Source organism: Mastigoproctus giganteus, chromosome 6 (assembly GCF_048544385.1).
Source record: "Mastigoproctus giganteus isolate SK-2022 chromosome 6, ASM4854438v1, whole genome shotgun sequence".
Taxonomy (NCBI): Eukaryota; Metazoa; Arthropoda; class Arachnida; order Uropygi; family Thelyphonidae; genus Mastigoproctus; species Mastigoproctus giganteus.
The window spans coordinates 63,898,267-63,918,709 of record NC_143580.1 but is presented as its reverse complement, the minus strand read 5'-3'; the positions used below and the strand labels follow the sequence as shown (position 1 = coordinate 63,918,709).

At 37.1% G+C, this 20,443-nt stretch overlaps 1 protein-coding gene across 3 annotated transcripts in view; it reads right to left on the bottom strand.

Annotated features, from left to right (window-relative positions):
* Positions 1-20,443, bottom strand: part of Asap (ArfGAP domain of ASAP) — a 673,774-nt gene that overhangs the window by 285,554 nt on the left and 367,777 nt on the right. For 2 of the 3 annotated variants that reach the window (XM_090375988.1, XM_090375990.1), the window contains exon 22: positions 3,104-3,235. The exons of the other annotated variant lie outside the window; for it this stretch is intronic. In XM_090375988.1, the coding sequence (XP_090232114.1) occupies positions 3,104-3,235 (132 nt within the window). The remainder of the gene's footprint in view (positions 1-3,103; positions 3,236-20,443) is intronic. 3 annotated transcript variants of the gene reach the window in all.

Sequence of the window (20,443 nt, the reverse complement as noted above, 5' to 3'; positions counted from 1 at the left end):
GAAGGTTTGTGGAAAATTCTCACGATTTGATGAGTCTACAAACCACTGTGATGACTGTTACTTTTGCTAAGGTAATGTAGAGGGATACAATGCAAAGAGTAAGCAGGGCACCGAGTACCCTAATATTCCATCTGCCATTAGACTAGTTCCAAATGGAGATAACCTGCTGATTCCATGCCTTCCACTTATATTGGAGAAAGTAGTATCAGAGAGTGGTAAAACGTGACGGTTTTGAAGAGGAAACTGAAGTCTACATATCTGGAGACTTTGTCAGGCCTTCAACTGTTTTCACAGCATGAACTCAATGATCTGGTAATAGATTTATATTTATCAAAGGAATCTGCACACCTCCTTGGTTCTAGACTTAAGTCAAAAAATCTTCTAGAGCATGGGATGTTTTTCTTATGGTACAGACAGAGAATGAGAACATAGTTCCCTACTTTTCTGAGGACCATTCTATTATTATTATTATTATTTATTATTTTTTTTTTTTTGCAATAATATAAATGACTTAATGAACTATTTAGGAACCAGTTACAATCCTACACAGTGGAGCCTTTTAATTGACTCATCAAAGAGGAGTCTCAAAGGTTTATTGCTTCACAATGGAAATAAATACGGGTCAATTTTGATAGCTCACTCTGTGCATTTGAAAGAAACATATGAGAACTTGACGGAGTTGTTGCCAAATATTAAGTATTAAGAACATGGTTGGTTGGTCTGTTCCGACTTTAAAGTGATAGGCATGTTACTTGGACAGCAATCTGGCGACTAAAAATGCCGTGCTTTTTTGTGTGAATGGGAAAGTCAGGCAGGGAATAAGCATTGAGATGTCGAGGTCTGGCCACAGGGGCAGTTTGTTGCATGGATCAAAAAACATAGTTCATAAACCACTGGTAGATACCAAAAATATCCTCCTTTCACCTTTGCACATCAAACTGGGTTTGATGAAACAGTTTGTGAAAGCTTTACCTCAGGAAAGTCCCTGCTTCAACTACCTTTGTATTGAATTCCATCGATCACCCAAGAGAAGTTAAAACAGGGTATTTTTGTTGGACCTCAAATTCACAAGCTCATGAGGGACTGAGTTTTGGAGGAACTATGAACAAAAGAGAAAAACAGGTAGGGATTAGCTTCAAGTCGGTTGTTGAGAACTCCTTAGGGAACAACAAAGGTTCAGACTACAAGTAGCTTAGCTGCAACAGGAATCAAGTTAAATTTTTTACACTCTCATGTCAACTAATTCTCAAAGAAATCTAAGCAGTGTTAATGAAGGACAGTATGAAAAGTTTCATCAGGACATTAAAGACATGGCGATGAGGTACCAGACAAAGTGGAATGTCAGCATGATGGCTGACTGTTGCTGGATGCTGAAGAGGAACTGTATAGTAAAAGGATCAGCAAGAAAATTAAAGAAATGAAAATTTGATCCATTGTAGATCAGTTTTTAAAATGAGATGTTAGTGTTTAGTGGACGTTTTACCACACTGCCCTTTTTAAAGTGATCTAAACATGTATTTAAATGCATTTTGTTATAATTTCAGTGCACAAATACAGTCAAAAGCTTTTTTTGACTGAATTTTTTTTTTTTTTTTTTGCAAAAATTTGCAAAAAAAACCAAAATTTTCTTTCACAAATTTTGAAGAAACCTGATGTGATGGAAACAAATGGAAGTCATTTTCGAAATCAGCATTAGAAAATTATTCAGAAACACCATTTTCTGAGAAAATATTGGTGAATTTTTTCAAAATGCAGAGTAGTGTAATCAGATCAAGATATCTCTCTCTCTCCCTCTCTCTCTTGTTGCCTCTCATACAAGCTGCTGCAGAAGAAAACAGTTATCCAACAAATCGACAAAAGTCTTGCTAGTGTGAGCGACCACCCCACAAGTTCCAATCAATATCTGGAAAGTTGAAATCGCCCATTATAAGACATTCTCGTTTACTGACCCACTATTTCTCTGTACAGTTGTTGGTTGTACTAATCAGAGGCATTAGGCCTTTAACACATTCCTATTCTTATTTTTGTTTTCCCAATGCTTGTGTCACACCAAACTAACTCAATATTGCACTGACCACCCATGTTAACTGTATGCACTGCCTCTGATTTCATGTTATTCTTAACTAAGAACATAATCTCACCCTCCCCTCCTATCCTGTCTGTCCTTTCTGCACACATTGTACTCCCCATATTCAAATTCTGAATCCCTTATATCTGAGCAATACCACTTCTCTGATATATGAACAATGTCTGCATTTGATCTGCTGGATGCTGAAGAGGGACTGATCACTTGTCCAGTACTTCAAATTCATCTAATTAGAGCTATGAGAAGATCATGCAAATTCCCATGGAAAACCTGACAGATTTGAGTTCCTCCCCACGTGCTCACTTCTAAAAGAATGCTGAAAACATATCCTTTTTCACAAAAGGCTCAGAAATTTTTGAAGACTAGATCCTGATCAGTTATGAAGCTCCCAAACATCAAGGGGTGTGAAGGAAGTCTTATATTGCTGTTGCCAAATTTATAAAATAAATGTAATCAATAAAACGGTTTTATATTTTTAATTTACAATGTATTTGTTAGCAAAGTTCCTTGCATATGTGTCCAAGCATATATAGTGTCTGTACAATTTGTACTTTCCTGTTGATTGTATGCAGTAGCAGAATTAAAATATGTGCAATACAAAATATAGTATATGGTACAGTAGTTATATCTCTTATTTTTTTGCATGCATCTGTCACCTTTTACATGATATTCTATAGAATTTTGGTATTTGCATAACATGACACTTTGTACGAACCCATCTCTCCTCTTAAGCAGGATTTACCTGTCCAGGAAAATGACAAAAAATTTATCACTCATCAGTGTTAACAGCTATATTTCATTAAAATATAACTGTTATATAAATTATCTTAAAAATTAATCCATGCAAAAAAAAAAAGTATAAATGCTAAAATATCAATCCTAAAGCATGCTCACTTGACTGTTTATTGTCAGTTATACAAAAACTGCATCATTTCAACAGCTCAAATATATGAAATAAAATAAACAACAAGGCTGCTGCATGCAGCTAAGGCATGCTAGGAAACTGTCTATAATTACCGTAACTGATGGGATTCTTTCAATGCCCTCTCTCTGCTCAATGGAGGAGAGAGAAAGCTTCCTGATACGGGGAGTATGGCGAGAAGTACCATTTACTGGGGCTTTGTATGTACTAGTTCCCATTCCCCAGTACTGGAAGGAAAAACATCCCATGGGTAAGTGGCAGGAGGGCATGATTGGTGAGTGATACATACAGTGTTAATACATGATCTCGCTCACACAAACACACAGCCTATAGTGCAATGCAAGCATTTGAATTATTTTATCTATAATAAGAAAAATATTAAATCCAAATGCATTCAATTTACACAAGAAATAGTATTAGCCATATGGTGCAAGAAATCGGCAGGCTTTGCAAGCAGAAAAAAAAACCCACAAGTAGTTAGCTACCAAATGGTCTTCCAATAACCAAACCTCAATTGCAATTGCTTGTAGTGATTGTTGGTATATAAGTGGAAATTTGGGTATCAAGAAAAGGTACAAATAAAAAAGCAAAATTTTAATAATATTTAAAAAAAATAAAGAAAATTGATTAGTTAAACAAATCACATTATAATTTTGGTTTATTTAAATATGCCACAATGTCTACAGAATTATAATTTGTTATCTTATCTAGTTTTAATGAATTTGTATTTACTCTCCCAATAATTTTTTAGTCTGCACTTATGTAACTATCTATTTGAAAATTTACTAATATTTTTATAAAGCTAAAATCTGGGAGATGGTTTTTTATGCTGTCAAGACAGTGTAAGATGGAACAGAAAACTATTACTGTCGGTCGATACAAAGAATAATGATTTAATGACAGCCATAAGCACAGGCACAACTGAATTTTGCACTGCTTCTATTCTAACAAAACAGTAGTGGTAATAACAGCAAATGATGCAAGAAAACTAGCATCAGCCACAAAAAAAAAAAAAAAAAAAGCCTCTACACAGTTCACCCATCCGTACTCTCCAATTTATTCAACCCATCTATTTCCACAACAACAGATGGAAGCCTGTTCCAACAATCAACTACCCATTGGCTGAAGGGAACTTCCAAACATCTATGCTTCTTCATCTTGAATTTATGCCTCCTTGTGTGTAGTCTCAGCAAGTGGAAGGATGCCATTTAATATTCAGCTTGATCAATCCATTCAAGGCATTAAACAACTCAATCAGATCTCCTTGCAGGTGCCTGGTCTCAATACGCTCCAATTTACAGACACTGAAGCCTTTCTAGATAAGAACACCCTTTTGTCCCCTTCACCAGTCTGGTTGGAAATAGATCTGCTGTAATGAGTGCCTTCTCTGCACCCATTACAGCAGTTCTGCATCCTTCCTAAAGTGAGGCTAACAGACCTGTATACAAGACTCAAGATGGGACCTAACCATGGCCTTATGCAAACTGATAACCACCTCCTTATCCCTGCTAGCATGTTTCTGCATATCATCGACAGAACCCAGTGGGTTGCCCTGGCACATCTCTGTAATGCTCAGAGAATTTCACGTCTGACTGCACAATTACCCCCAGGTGTTTTTCATTCTTCACTACCCTGAGTGTAGTACCACACTGTTGATAAGTTACTTTAGGTTTACTGCAACCCATATGCAGAATCTTATGTGTGTCAATGTTAAATTTCAACTGCTATTTCTCAACCCATCGACCCAATTTGCCAAGATCTTGTTATAGCAGTTCACCTGATGACTGTCATTAACCACCCTGCCAACCTTTGTATCATCTGCAAACTTTGACATTAAGCCTGACATAATTCATCAATATCATTGAAAAATACTGAAAACAACAATGAGCACAGCAGGGAACCCTTCAGAACTCCACTAATAACATTAGTCCATGAAGAGCAATGCCCATTGAGGGCCTGATGTAGCCCAGTGGTCAGGAGCGAGAGTGCATAGCATGCGTTCCTTGAGTGGACCGGGGTTCAAGCCTGTGACTACTAAATACGATAAATATTTGTATTGATGATTTATTGTAAACTCTACTGACTTGGTTGTCGTGATGGAGTACAAACAGAAAATTTATTTATTTATTTATAACAACTCTGTCTTCTTCCACTTAATCCTCATGTTCATCTTTGTACCACTTATACCATTCAACCACAATGGTACAACAACATCACCATACACAGTTAACATTTCATATGTTTCTGTTACAGACAGTAATAGTAGTAATAGTGGTATGTGATGCAAGAAAGAAAGCATATGTCAGCTTATGTAGTATCACCAAAAAAAAAAAAAAAAAATTCACACAACCATTCCCTCTAAAAGTTTGTCCAGTTCCTCCTTGAACTTAAGCTATTAACTTCCACAATGACAGATGGAAGTTTGTTCCAACAATTAACCACCCACTGGCTAAAGGCAAATTTCTGCACATCTATTCTACAACTGTCTTTCCTCAATTTGAATTTAGGTTCGTAATCTGAGCAAGATTCAGCATGCTCAACCCATTCAAGGCCTTATACACCTCAATCAGATCACAGCACAGGTGACTAGTTTCCAGCCACTGCAATTTGCAGAACTGAAGCCTTTCTTGGTAAGAGGACCCCTTCATTCCCCTCAACCAATCTTGTTGCCCTTCTCTGTACATGCTCAAGCAAATCTACATCCTTCCTAAAATGAGACCCCGGACCTGTATGCAGTACTCAAGGCGTGACCTGACCATTGGCTTATACAGAGGGACAATCACCTCCTTTTCCCTGCTAGCAAAATTCCTATATATCATTGACAAAACCCCATGACCTGCCCTGGCAGCCTGTCTGCATTGCTCAGAAAACTTCATATCTGACTGCACAATTACTCCCAGGTCTTTTTCAATTTCTACCACCTTAAGTGTAGTACCACACAGTTGGTCGTTTCTCTGGGGTTACTTCTACCCATATGCAGTACTTTGCATTTGTCAATGTTAAGATTTTCCCAGTATAAAGCAAAATTTGATATTTGTTCATTTCTCTATTGCAAAATCATGACACACAATGTTAATGCTACTAAAAAAACTGGTAACCACTTGCAAATCTGTTAGACTACTGGACAACATCTATACCATCTGTTGGAGGAAGTGTGAACTACAACATACCACTTCTGTTTATTTTCAAACTTATCAAATATGACCGCACCAGCACCATTCTGGGAACTTTGTTGCCATGATAAATGCTTGAACAAATTCAGAAATTTTTGGCTATTTTCTTAAAGAGTAAGAAAAAGAACCTTTCAAAAATAAGCATAAAATAATGCTTACCATGGATACGAGCAGAGTCAATGCAAGTTAGTAAACAACTTTTTTTTTTTGCTAGACAAGTACAGCTGTGAGAAAGGTGATGCTAGTGATGATAGGGAGGAGGGGGTTGGGGGTCAGCATATATGTTCATTAATGACACTTTTCATGATCTTGTTAACCTACTGTCTAGAATGTCCCTAAACATGGAAAACAACTTTAAATGTTGGGCAGTTTGAAGGTTTATTGGTGTTTGGATGGTTGGGAGAGGTTTTTAGTCAACACTGCATGAAATCAAATGCCAGCTGATTATAAGTAGTTAACCCACTATGTCAGGTATCAGCAACCTTTTTTGAGTGAAGAGCCATTGTTGCTATAATAATAATAATAAAAAAAGAATCCGAAGAGCTGCACCTCAGCTCAAGATGGGAGGATGGGGAAGTTTTTTGAGAAATAGAAAAGAGTGGGAAGGCGTTTTATTAAAAAATATATATTTTTTGAAATATTTATTAATCGTGAAAAAACATAACAAACACCCAATTAGGTAAGTACAAATAAATGTGACTTTTGCTACTGAACTTCTTGACCGAGTCTCTCAACATCAGGTGAGAATGCCATAATTTTCATCTCTAAAGATGCTTAGAGACTTGCATTGTTCAGACTGTTTCTTGATTTATTTTTAGTATCTGCCCACAGAAATATGTCGAACCAAAAACTGAGAGAAGTCCAAACACAAATATTTTCAAATTTATATACGTCTGGCAAGCTACTCCATGCATCGAACACAATTTGGTCTTGCTTTTCAACTCATCTATCATTGTACATTTGTATTTGTGTAGAATTGCAAGGGCAGCCTTTTGCCATCAAATCCTCAATTTCAGTTTTCAGAATTTAAGGTATTTTATCCTTGCACTCCACATGTCCTTGATTTTTAAGTCCTCTCTAACTCCATTTCAAATTGTGTGTCATGTGGGCTAAAAGTTAAGGAGCCACAGTTACATACATGTTCGAAGAGCCACAGGTTGACGACCCATGCACTATGTCGTCACACTGAATGGTGTTTGGATTATGGCTAGAGAAGAAACATTAAGTTCTGCATGTATCTGTGTGTTTCATGTGTAAAAATCTATTTTTTTTTTACTTTCAATTAATAAAATATCCAGATTAGCTACTACTATTTTCTTATTCATATTTTAAAACTGATATTTGAGTAGTGGTTATACGGGTAGTAGGGCAGATCACATGAATTAACATGGCTCTGGTTCTATATAACAAGCACACCATCCAAAACATGGATCGACAATTCGATGTTTTGGTTTTTCAGTTAAGTTTTGTAGCATTAGTAGAGATATAAACTGCAAGAAAGCAAGCTTAAATAGCATCAGCCAAATTAAAAAAAAAAAAAAAAAAAAAAAAAAAACCCTTTCCATCTCACCCATCCATTCACTCAAAATGTTTCCAACTTAAATAAGTTCTGCCTTGAACTTATTTAAGTTGTCAACCCTCGCTACGACACATGAAAGTTTGTTCCAGGAATCAACCACCTGCTGACTAAAGGTAAATTCCCACACATCTATTCTACAATTGTTTTCCTTAATTTGAATTCATTTCCCTCAAGGTGAATAACTGGAGCAAGAGGAAGAATCCCATCAGCACTGAGTTTGCTCAAACCATTCACGGCTGTCTACACTGCAATCAGATCACCTCACAGGTACCTAAGTCTTCAAACCCCACAATCTGCAGGAATTAAGCCTTTCTTGGTAACAGCAACATTTTGTTCCATTTAGTAATCTCATTACCCTTCTCTGTACTCGTTCCAGCAATTCTATATCCTTCCTAAAATGAGACCTCCAGATCTGTATGCAGTGCTCATGGTGTGGCCTGACCATTGCCTTATACAAGGGGCAAATCACCTTCTTATCCCTGCTAGCAAAATTCCTGTATATTATTGACAAGACACCATCAGCTACTCTTGCAGACAGTCTGCACCGCTCAGAAAATTTCATATCTGACAGCACAATTACCACTAGGTCCTTTTCATTCTCCTCTACCCTGAGTGTAGTACTGCACAGCTGGTACATTACTCTGCGGTTAATGCTACCATATGCAGTACTCTGCATTTGTCAAAGTTAAAATTTGGTTACCACCTTTCAGCCCATCTGCCCAAATTTTCTAGATCCTGTTGCAGTAGCACGCAGCCATTAATGTCATTAACAACCCTGCCAACCTTGTAACATCTGCAAATTCGGTCATTAACCCTGATATACCTTCATCAATATCACTGATAAATACAGAAAACAATAATGGGCCCCCCCGACCACCACCGAACCCTGGAGGACTCCAGTAATAAGATTAGTCCACAAAGAGCAGTGTCCATTGATTACTACTATCTGTCTTCTCCCACTCAATCATCCCTTTATCCATAGCAGCAACTTGCCCTTAACATACAGTACAATTTGTACAGTAGTCTTCCATGAGCAACAGTATCAAAAGCTTTCCTAAAATTCAAGTATATGATATCAAAATTATTTTTTGCATCCAGTTCCTTTGTGATCACATTATAGTATCCAATCAAATTTGTCAGACAAATTGATTTACAAGTTGATTAAGGAAGCATCTAATTATGGCTAAGGGTCTGCTTACTTCTTTTGTTGCTTCCTTTAATCCCTTCCAGGAACATTTTTTTCCGAAAAATGTGCCATAACAGATTGACTTTTTTTTTATTTTACAGATTAAAAGTATGCATCATGCGAATACTCATTGTATAGTTTTTTTGTGTTATTTATTAATTTTTTCATATTTTTTCATTCTGAGAAAACTCAGGATTTACCTGCCTAATGCAAAATTCGTCAGATAAATACCAGAGAAAATATGTTTCAGTCCTAAATTTGGAGATATTATTGTATCCCGAGATATTTCATGTAGTTCCAAATAACATTTAAAACTAAAAACGAGATATCTCGGGATAATCCATGAAGGGATTAATATAACTGGATAGATACCATCCACTCCAGGTGACTTTCTTATGTTCAACTTCAACAATTTCTCCTCCACTTTCTCTTAGTTATTACAAAGTCATTTAGCTCCATTTTAGAGTTTGATAAACTGCTGGCCTCCATTTCTCTGCAGACTTCCTTATGTGTGAATGTAGATGTAAAATACTCATTCAGTTTGTCAGCTACCTCTGCAGGATCATCAACAATCAAACCATCGATATCAAGTGGACCAATAAGGTTCATCCCCTCCTTCTAGAGTTTACATAAGTAAAGAAGTCTTTGCTGCTTTTCTTTGCATCCTTTGTGACTTTATCACAGACTAGATTATATCTACAATAGTCTTCTGTGTCACCTGATAATTTATGTATCCCATGAATTTTTCTTCTCTGTAGCAAGTCTCATTAGTTCATCTGACATCCATTTAGGCCTAAACTTTTAAAAACTTTGGAACAAAAAGCCTAGCAGCTTCCAAGATTACTTCCTTGAATGGTTCTGATTTAGAATTTGTTACTGGTAACATCATCATTTGTTCCCATTGGATAGAATTTAAAAACTGTCTGATACCACTATAGTCACCATTAGGAAAGCAAAAACCCTTCCCTTTACCCCTGATGGTAGTTACAACTTTGAGTAAATCCCAAGTCACCACACTGTGATCAATGCCACTTAGTGGTTCCTTTATCTGCTGATTCTTAATGCATGAAGAATCACTACTTATAACCAGATCAAGAGTATTGTTTCCTCTAGAACATGCTGCTGTAGAAAATAATCATCCAATAAATCCACAAAAGTCTTGCTAGTGTGTGAGTGACCACCTCACAAATTCCAGTTAATATCTGAGATGTTAAAATCCCTCATTATAAGACAATCTGATTTACTGGCCAACTCTATTTCTCTGAACAGTTGTTCAGTGCACTCATTAGTGTCATTAGCCTTAAAACACACTCCTACTCTCAATTTTTCTTTCCCAGTGTTTATGTCACACCAAACTGACTCAACATTGCACAGTCCACTCATGTTAACTGAATGCACTTCCTTAGATTTTATGTGTATCTTAACTAACAGCATAACCCCTCCTCCCTTCTACTATGTCTATCCTTCCTTTACACATTGTACTCCCCAAAATCCAATTCTGCATTCCTTATATCTGTGTGACACCACATCTCTGATATCTTGACCAATATCTGCCTTTGTTGTCTTGAACAGCACCTCACATTCATCAAATTCATTTAATAAACTCCTAGCATTGGTGTAGGTATACATGAAACTGTTCTTATCTTAGTTATCCTAACATAGCCCATGTATTTACTTGTTCCATGATGATTCCCAGCAGTCCTGGAAATCCTCAGAAACTTATTTTCCAGGCTGCTACTCATTCCAATAGAAGCAGTGCAAGAATCATTATCATCTCTGCCTGCGGCTACTGTTAATCCTCCCCAAGATAGCTGTTTTCCAACCCACTTAACACTGCCTCGATGGCACCAGCAAATATTCTTGCACCCTTTCTATTTAAATATATTCTGTCATTCTAGAAGCAGTGTCTCCTGTTAACAAGCACAAACCATGCTGGGAAAAACTGTACCCCACGAGCCTTGCACAATCTGTCCTGGATCAGATTGACTGACAGGGCTCTCATCATATATTCCCTCCTATTGTGTCTGAGCAGAATTGCAGACATTCAAATTGAACCCTAATTTGCAACTTTTTTTCAAAATTGACCTGTACTTGTTAAGTATGTCTTCAGATATCCTACTATTAATGTTATTAGTGCTAACATGTACAACAATATCATCCTTTGTGATATTAAAAGATGATATCTGCTCTATAACATCAACTTTTGCCCCTGGCAGGCAAACCCTGGTCTTATTCCACCTATACTTTTTTGCACAAATTTTTTTCCATCTCCCTGACAATAACTAGCTCCTGTGGGATCAGCACATTCTATGCTGAAGATTGCGGCTGTGTTGCCTGATGCACAAGAGTGAGCACTGCCGTTGACTTAGGCAGCTGAGAGTTTGACGGGTCCCTCATTTTCATTCCTTTGAGGGTAACTATCCTACTCTTCAAACTCTCACAGATGCCTATTTGAACCCCTGAGTATGTTTAATTTGTTGACACTGCACCTAGCACACACAAAGTTGTCTTCCTTGGCTAGATCATGTCCTGTTCCAGAAAGTTCCACAAACACTTCACAAGTTGCACATTTTTTTAAAGCTGTTATGTGTTGGAGAATCACCCCCTCTTCGGTTTCTTCCCTCCCCAGAGCCACAGCACTCCCGCTACTTTGTGCTTGTTGGTTTGCTGCTCTAGTCTGGGGCATAATATCTATTTAAATACTATTTAATTGATTAACAATGAAAATTAATATGGTTAATAAATTTAATTGATAATACTACATAAGATTTTAATTCTTATGTTATATTTTACACTTCTGCACTACTGGAACTTACACTTCTGCACTCTGCAGAATACAGAAAACTGTTGTTTTCTGCACTTCTGTTCTATGGTAATTGTGCCAAAACACCAATACAATTTCAGTATGAGCAGCAAGTCATAACTTATAAAAATCACTAGTCAGATTTAAAAAATAAGCTAACAAATGCTACCAAGTCTATTTAACATATTTGTAAAACACAATTTAATATGTTAATTAATGAATAATACAGTGACAGTTTCCAAAATACTTATCCATTTGCAGGAGCTCAAAACTTTATGGCTTTTGTTTCATACCTTAGACTCAAGTTCTGTCAAGAGTGCCTATGCAAGGATTTCGGGGTAAATATAATATAGATATTGTCCCGAATATGTATAATAAGCCTGAACTGATTCCAGAGATGAAAGAAGATCAAGGTTTGTGATAATGGCAAACGCCGACTCTATATCAAAATATAACAAGATCACTCACTGAAACTATAACTATTCCAGGTTTCTTTGTAAGGGTCCATTTCTTCCTGAATGTTTTACTGTTGCGTGTTGGTTTCTGTTGTGCCCCTGTGTATTCATCTTATTACCAAATACTTAAGATGGAAGAGCAGAAGTAAATCTCTTGATAACTGGCTTTCTTGCTAAGTATGTCTGTGCAATAACACTCTCTCTCTCTCTCTCTCTCTCTCTCTCTCTCTCTCTCTCTCTCTCTCTCTCTCTCTCTCTCTCTCTCTCTCTCTCTCTCTCTCTCTCTCTCTCTCTAGTGTTTCCATCTATAAACAACATTGTAAGCGCAAGTAAACACTTGATTTATACAGACATTGATTTAACATACTTTAGATTTAATGTGCAAAAATGTGACTGGCACTGGAGTGTATTCTGAGGTACTCAATACAGAGGAAACTGGGAACTTATGAGTCACAAGCAAGCATCCCAGTCCATTTATGTTTAATTTCACTATCATATTATTAAGTTCTCATGTTTGCTTTGTTGCTTTATTATAAACTCACTTACAGTGTGTGTCATGATAGCTCCTAAGAAAATTAGCAAAAAGAGAAAGAATGAGCATCTGAGTGTTGCATAGAAATTAAAGCTGTTAGAGAAGTTAGACTCTAGTCTCTCTCACTCTCCTGTGAAGAATGTTGTGGTGTGAAAAGAAAAAACAATCTGTATCAGATATTGTGAAAAGCAAAGCTAAGCTTAAAAAATTACACACAGTTTATTCTGCTATTCTTTATGATAACAGCAGAACAAACTTTGCCTTCACAACAAACAGGTTGCATTCGTATTACACACCTTTCAAATCAGTGACATCTCCTATTAATTATAAACATAGTTCCAAGCTTCATAGTGTAAATACAATCATATTAATGCTTACAGCAGGAAAAAACTTTGCCTTCAGAACGGGTTGCATTGATATAGCACTATTTTCAAGTAACAGAACACAAATAATGGTGCTGCACCAGACAAGTTCTTGCACATTATAACCCTACAGAAACCATGTACAAATGATTTTGAAAACTATATCAAGTAAAAATGTCTATATTTAGGAAGGTACAGAAAATTACAATTTTTATCTTCAACCAACAGTTAAATCAGGCTCATTATCTTCAAAAGGAACCTCACAGGCAGAGTGCACTGAAGTATTAAGGAGTTTTCACACAGTGTTGATGGAAGTGTTCCAATGGTTGCTGCCAGAAAGCACACGGTAGTGGCAACCAGTATTAACCTCAAAGATGCAATTTATAAGTGGCTTGTACAACAATGCTTAACTGTCGTAAGCCTAACTGGTGCTTAAATGAGTTCAGCTGGTAAGAATCTAGCTGAATGTATTGGTAATATTGCTCCAGACTCTGTAGGTTCAATATCACAACTTTGACTTCTTAGCTCTGACTAGGTTTTATCATGACCAGTACATTGTCACGATAAATTATCTTCCCTGGCTATGTATTATTTATCAACTAATAGAAGTTTGTTTTTAAATGTTTAACTTTATTTCAATGTTTCTAATACATAATAATAGAAGGTAGCTATTGTCAATTACATGAGGTACATATGGCCGTGAAAAAGAAAACTTTCAATTCAATGGACATTTTGCAACAATAGACACCCCTTCTCCATATTAATCCATAAAATCAAGAGCTTACCATATCAATTGCAGCTTATTCTCATCAACTCTCCAATAGTTAGTCCATGCATACAATAATCTACAGCTCGTTTTGTTGTTATGAGTTCCTACAGAACTCTCCACAGGTATATTTAACTTTGTCATCAATATTACGTATATTTATCATTTTTAATGTAATTAATAAATGTCAGAGCAACAAGGCTCAGTAAGTTCTACATTATATATCAATTAAGAAATGAATGAGAGAAATTACTTCCATAATGACTTATTGACTCAAGAAGGATATAATAAACCAAATACAACAAATAAACCAAATTGTGATTAATTCCAAAATTCTGCTCCTTCCTAAATTAAGCAAGAATGAACTCGCAGTTATATGACCTCCAAAAAAAATCATATCATTATACAATGAGCAGACAAGGCAAAACAGTCGTAATATTAGATAAGCAAGATTATATTAATAAACTAAATACTATAATTTCAGATACTTCAACTTATCAAGAGGTTAACCCAGACTTATTTTCTAACTTAGTTAACCAATATAATAAATCATTAACTATGCCCCGTAAAAATGATTACATTACCATGGCTCAACTAAAGGAATAAAAAGGAAGAACATACAATATTTCGACACTTTTTAGCAAAGTAAAATTACACAAGTCAGGTTATTCTATTTCTCCTATTGTTTCGTATATATATTCAGCTTTCTTGGCGTTAGCTACGCACATATAATATCGTAAAACCTTTTATACAACTAATTAAATTTGGTATAAAAAATTCTGAGGTACTGTTCAATAGCTTAAAAGATAAAAAAATTAGCGATAACGATAGGTTACTGTTACTTGATGTTTCAGTGAATGTAGATTACACTTTAGCATTAGCATTAGTTGAGGCATATGATGCAAGGAAGCAAACTTATACAGCATTGTCCAAAAAAAAAAAAAACCCTTCCCATTTCACTCATCTGGTCACTCCAAATGATTGTATAGTCCAACCTTAAATTTATTTAAGCTATCCTCTTCCATAACAACACCAGATGGAATCTGTTCCAGCAATCAACTATCCACTGGCTAAAAGGAAATTTCTGCACATCTATTTTGCAACTGTTTTTCATCAATTTGGAATCCACATCAAGTTCTTAATTTGAGCAAGCAGACCCAATTTCGGCGAAGTCCGGACAGTCTACGACAGCCAAATCCTTTGCTTGCAACCTTCGCGATGGTGGGACTGTTAGTAATTCTGGGTATAACCCCCACACACAAGCACACCATGGGTGACCAACTCAGGTGTGAACCAACGTAAGCAGGGGTCGAGGTTTGGCACCCATACCACATGGAGGAATCCCACCCCTCTGTGTTCCCAGGCAATATTAGATGGTAGATGACTCTCATCAACCGGTGCAATACCACCACTTCGCTTATTGGAGGCTTGAAGTGGTGGAACCCATGTTTAGTCTCCAGAGCCATGTTCCAGTCAACCCTTCCCCATCTCTTCCATCATGCAGTATGACTGATCACTTTTGAGGTTAAGATGGACATCACGACAACATCCAATCTTCCTTACATTTCGAGGGTACAGCTCTAAAATGGTGTTCCCAGGATGGCTGCTAGTTAGTACACCGGACCGAACTTATAAGTAATCCTTTAGGATTACTTATAAGGATCAGCTAGTGTATAATCTTGCTACCTCTACTCTGCCAGATAGTGACTGGAGGAGTCCGAGTACTGGGTATGGGGGAGGCATCGTTGAGACCACATTATGTCAAGGATCTGGGTATATTCTTATTGTGTGTACGCCATATCCAAAAATTTCATTACTTCGTACAGCATGTCACCCCACTTCTTCTTACTACTAAATACACCACGAATTGTCAAACTAATAGAGTAAGCTTATCTGCGAAAGGATCTAAACCTCCCAAACACTTCTTAGTTCATTTCACAAATATACGTGGTCTCAATTCTAATCTCAACGATGTCCAATTCCACTTGCAGTCTGCCAAACCCCATGTACTTTTTCGGACAGAATCTCAGTTATTGGTTGATTCAACTACTGCTCATCTCAGTAGCCCAAATTATTGGCATTATGATTCCTTTTGCCTCAAAGGTGGTACTTGTGCATATGTCCGTTCCGATATTCCCTGTCAGAGATATAGTAATTTGGAATCTCCTCTTTTTGATTTTCTCTGGCTTAAAATCTCTCTACCTCAATCTGTCAAATTCATCTGTTGTTTCTACCGTTCTCCCAACTCCACTAATCACTTGGAGCTCTTCGACTTTCTCCAGTCCAACTTTACTAACAGTGAGGTAATTTTCCTTGGTGATTTTAATGTTCACAACTTCAGCTGGCTTCCATTTTCTAGTTACACCGACCCAGCTGGTCGAGATGCCGAGGCTTTTACAATTACTAATGACCTTGCACAGATTGTTCATTTACCTACAAGAATACTGGACAATCCCAACCATACAGCCAACACACTTGATCATTTTCTCACAAACAACCCTTCTAGGTACATGGTCGAAGTGAGTGAGCCTTTAGGCATCTCAGATCAAAACTTGGTGATTGTCTCTACTCCAATGGAGCCTTTATCTCATAGCTATTCCCAACCTCGTGTTGTTTGGCATCACAAGAATGCAAAATGGGATGACTTGTGAGATTTCTTTTCTTCTTTTCCTTGATTGGACTACCGTTTCAAAACTTCTGATGTCAACATTTGTTCAGATCATGTCAGTGAAATTATTCTTGTCAGAATGGAATCCTTTATCCCAGGATCCACTTTAAAATCTCATCCTTTATCTAAACTTGGTTTTCCAATAAATATGCTAAGGCCGTTCAGGAGAAGAATATTGCATATCGTAATTGGCTTGTTTCCAATTCTTCAGTTTCATTTTCTGCCTACACCAAAGCTCACAACAATTGTAAAGCAGTTATTAATCAGTCCAAACTAGATTTTGAACAGGCTAAGAGTACAAAACTTGCTTCTTGCCCTAATGGTAGCTGAGCATTCTGGTCTCTTGCCAAAGCTACTGACCACAACTTTTGCCCATCTCTGCTCCCACCTCTGTCAAAACCAGATGTTCAGTTCTCACTTCGGCCAAGGATAAAGCTGATCTGCTAGCATCCCATTTTTCTTCCAACTCATGTATTAATGATCTTGGTAAAACACCTCCCCCATTCCCAACACACTCCATTCAATGCCTCCTGCGGTCTTCCATCAAAAGGATGTCAGAAGGATTTTGACGAATCTTGATGCTTAGAAAGCTCCAGGTCCTGATGGTATTTTTCCACTTGTCTCAAAACCTGTGCTCCTGAACTTACTCTTGTTCTTTTCCGCCTTTTTTCCCTTTCTTATTCCAAAGGTGTTTTTCCTTCTGCTTGGGTGCCTCCGTAGCCAGGTGGGAAGGAGCAGCAGTGCACAGCACACGCTTCTTGATTAGACCGGGGTTCGAGCCCGTCATCATCAAATACGGAGAATGCGGAGAAAGGTCAGGGAATGACCACCGCATATCCCTTAGCAATATGGCCTTAGTTGCTAATGCTCCTAAAAACCAAATAAACAACAAACCTTCTGCTTGGAAATTTGCTCATATCCAGCCAGTTCCTAAAAAGGGTGACAAATTCCTTCCATCCAATTATCGTCCCATTGCAATTACTTCTACTCTTTCTAAAGTAATGAAGAAATCAATTAACCACCAACTGTTAAACTACCTAGAAACCTTTCGTCTGATCAATGATCGCCAGTATGGATTTAGCCAGTGTCGATCCACTGGTGATATTCTGGCTTATGTTACCCATTTACGGACAAATTCAATGGAAAAGTTCGGTGAAACACAAGCAGTTGCTCTAGATATCTCAAAACTTTCAATAGTGTTTGGCATAAAGGTCTTTTAAACAAGCTTCCATCTTGTGGTTTTTGCCAACTGTTTTTTGTAATTGGTTATCCAGTTTTCTCTCTGATCGCTCACTGAGGGTGATGGTCAATAGCTCTCCGTCTTCTAACTTCTCCACTAATGCTGGTGTCCCCCAAGTTTCAGTTCTTTCCCCCACTTGTTTCCTATTGTATATTAATGACCTTCTTCCATTGACTCGAAATCCTATCCATAGTTTTGCCGGTGATAGCACATTGCATTCCACTTTCCATTTTGAGAAACCTTGCCATGCTCAATCAGCTTAAACTTCTCAAATATCTGCTACCAATTCCTTAAATGCTGATTTCCAGGTAATTCTCCAGTGGGGCAAAGACAACTTAGTTGATTTCGATCCTTCTAAAACTCAGGCTTGCCTTATATCTCACAAAAAGGATTCTTCTGCTCATATGCTTATCTTTGGTGATACTCCAATTTCTAGGCAAGTTGGTATATATCTTTTGGGGATTACCCTGACTTCTAATCTCTCTTGGCACAAGCACATTACAAATATTAAATCCTCTACATCCAAAAAACCTGTTCTCTCTTTCACTCTTGGCGTTACTGTTCTTCCAAACAGTTGTTCACTCTGTACAAATTGCAAATCTGTCCTACTATGGAATATTGTTCCCACATCTGGGGTGGTGCCCTCAAATCCTCTCTCAAGCTTCTAGATTCCATTCAGTAAAGGGCAATTAAGTTAATTAATGACTCATCTCTAACAGAGTTGCCTTTTCTACAAATACTTCCATGGGCACTGTTCTTCTGAATTGGCTTCTATAATTCCTGCTTTCTCTTTCAAAAGAGTCCAAACACATGCCGCCACCAGCCAACATCCATTTACTGTTCAACTTCAAACTCACAGAACCAACTTTTCATCTTCCTCTTTTATTCATTCAGCTGCTGTTTTATGAACAACCTTCATAAGTCTTTCCTGAAAATTACAGTCTACAGAAGTTCAAGTCTAACGTCAAAGAATATCTTCTCTCGTCTTCTCAACCTCCAACTCAAGCATGGTACTAAGTACTATAGATTGTAATACCTCTCGTGTTTGAGGTTTTTATAAAAAAGAAAAAGAAGTATCCTATCAGCATTGAGCCTGCTCAAACCATTCAAGGCCTTATATACCTCAATCAGATCACCTCGCAGGTGCCTAGTCTCCTGATGCTGCAACTTGCAGGACTTAAGCCTTTCTTCATAAGCACACCCCTTTTTTTTTCCCTCTCAACAATCTTGTTGCCCTTCTCTGTACTTGTTCTAGCAACTCTACATCCTTCCTAAAATGAGGCTTCCAGACCTGTACACAGTACTCAAGGTGCAGCCGGGCCATTGCTTTATACAAAGGAATAATCACCTCCTGGTCTCTGGTAGATATTATTTGGGAGATGTTGAGTAATAACTTCTTCTCAATAAATCATACTAAACTCCCAATAAAAATAATTTTTAATCTAATCAGACTTTAATAGAGGCTAATTACATTACTTTCTTCAAATTAAAGTTTATAAACAGATTTTTGGTTTACCCACAGGTTTAAATCTGAGCAGACTTATGTTGGAGATTTACCTAGCCAATACTGAACAATTACATTAACACCCTTACTTCCTCGAGTTAGATACTACGGAAGATATCTCTGTGATGTTCTGTGCATTACAGATCCTTGCACCATCCAGGAGATTTTACATACTTTTAATAACATTCATTCTAGACTAAGTTTCACATTATAAACCAAAGATGCTGAAAAGAAATTGTTAAATTTAACTCTCACTCATGATATTGACCCCAGAGGCTCACAACTGGTGAGTATGAGCTTGGCACACCCAGGGTCCTGAGCTGGATATCATCATTCTTCTCTTTCTTGGTGATTCCTTTCTACTTCTGACCCTCTCTCTCTCTCTCTCTCTCAGGGTAACTTGGTGATTTTTTTTTTTTTTTTTTTTTTTGGCTGGTGAAGCAGCTTCAGGCTTCCTTGCACCATATGGCTAGGAATAATAATAATAATAATATGATTGATGTCCAGTTTAATATATACAGAAAACCTACTAACACCAGTTTGATCTTACATTACAATAGTAACCATCCTTTCACTTATAAAAGGTCGATAATCCTAAATCAGTTCCTGCACGCATTTAAATAGTCTGTCTAAATCTGCTTTATACACTGAGATAAAATTTAAATAACAAACAAATTTTGAAACAGGGGTCCCCCTATCTATAACAGACCAAATAAGAGAACAAGCATAAAATCGGTTACATAATACCACACCAGCAAACAATAGTAATACGGTAAAAAAATATTTTATTTCCTTCCCATACATAGAACAATGGTATAACCAGTATAACCAGTTGAATAAACTTTTCAAGGACACAGAATTCAAAATAGTATTGAAACCTATGAGAAAATTACATGCGGTTTTAAACAATCACTCTCTCCAATCTTCCTTGTGATTGTAAACCAAATGATTTGGTTTACAATATATCATGTAAAAACTGTGATTCTTCATATCAGGACTCAGCGTATATTTGATACGAGGGTTAAACAACACAGCATCTGTTCTTGCCTCCCGTTCTTCTGCATCAGAATTAGCTTTCCATGCAGTCAGTGAAGGCCATACCTTCTCATTCAACAAAGTAAAAGTACTCAACATTCAGCATAATTACACAAAATTATCAATAGCAGA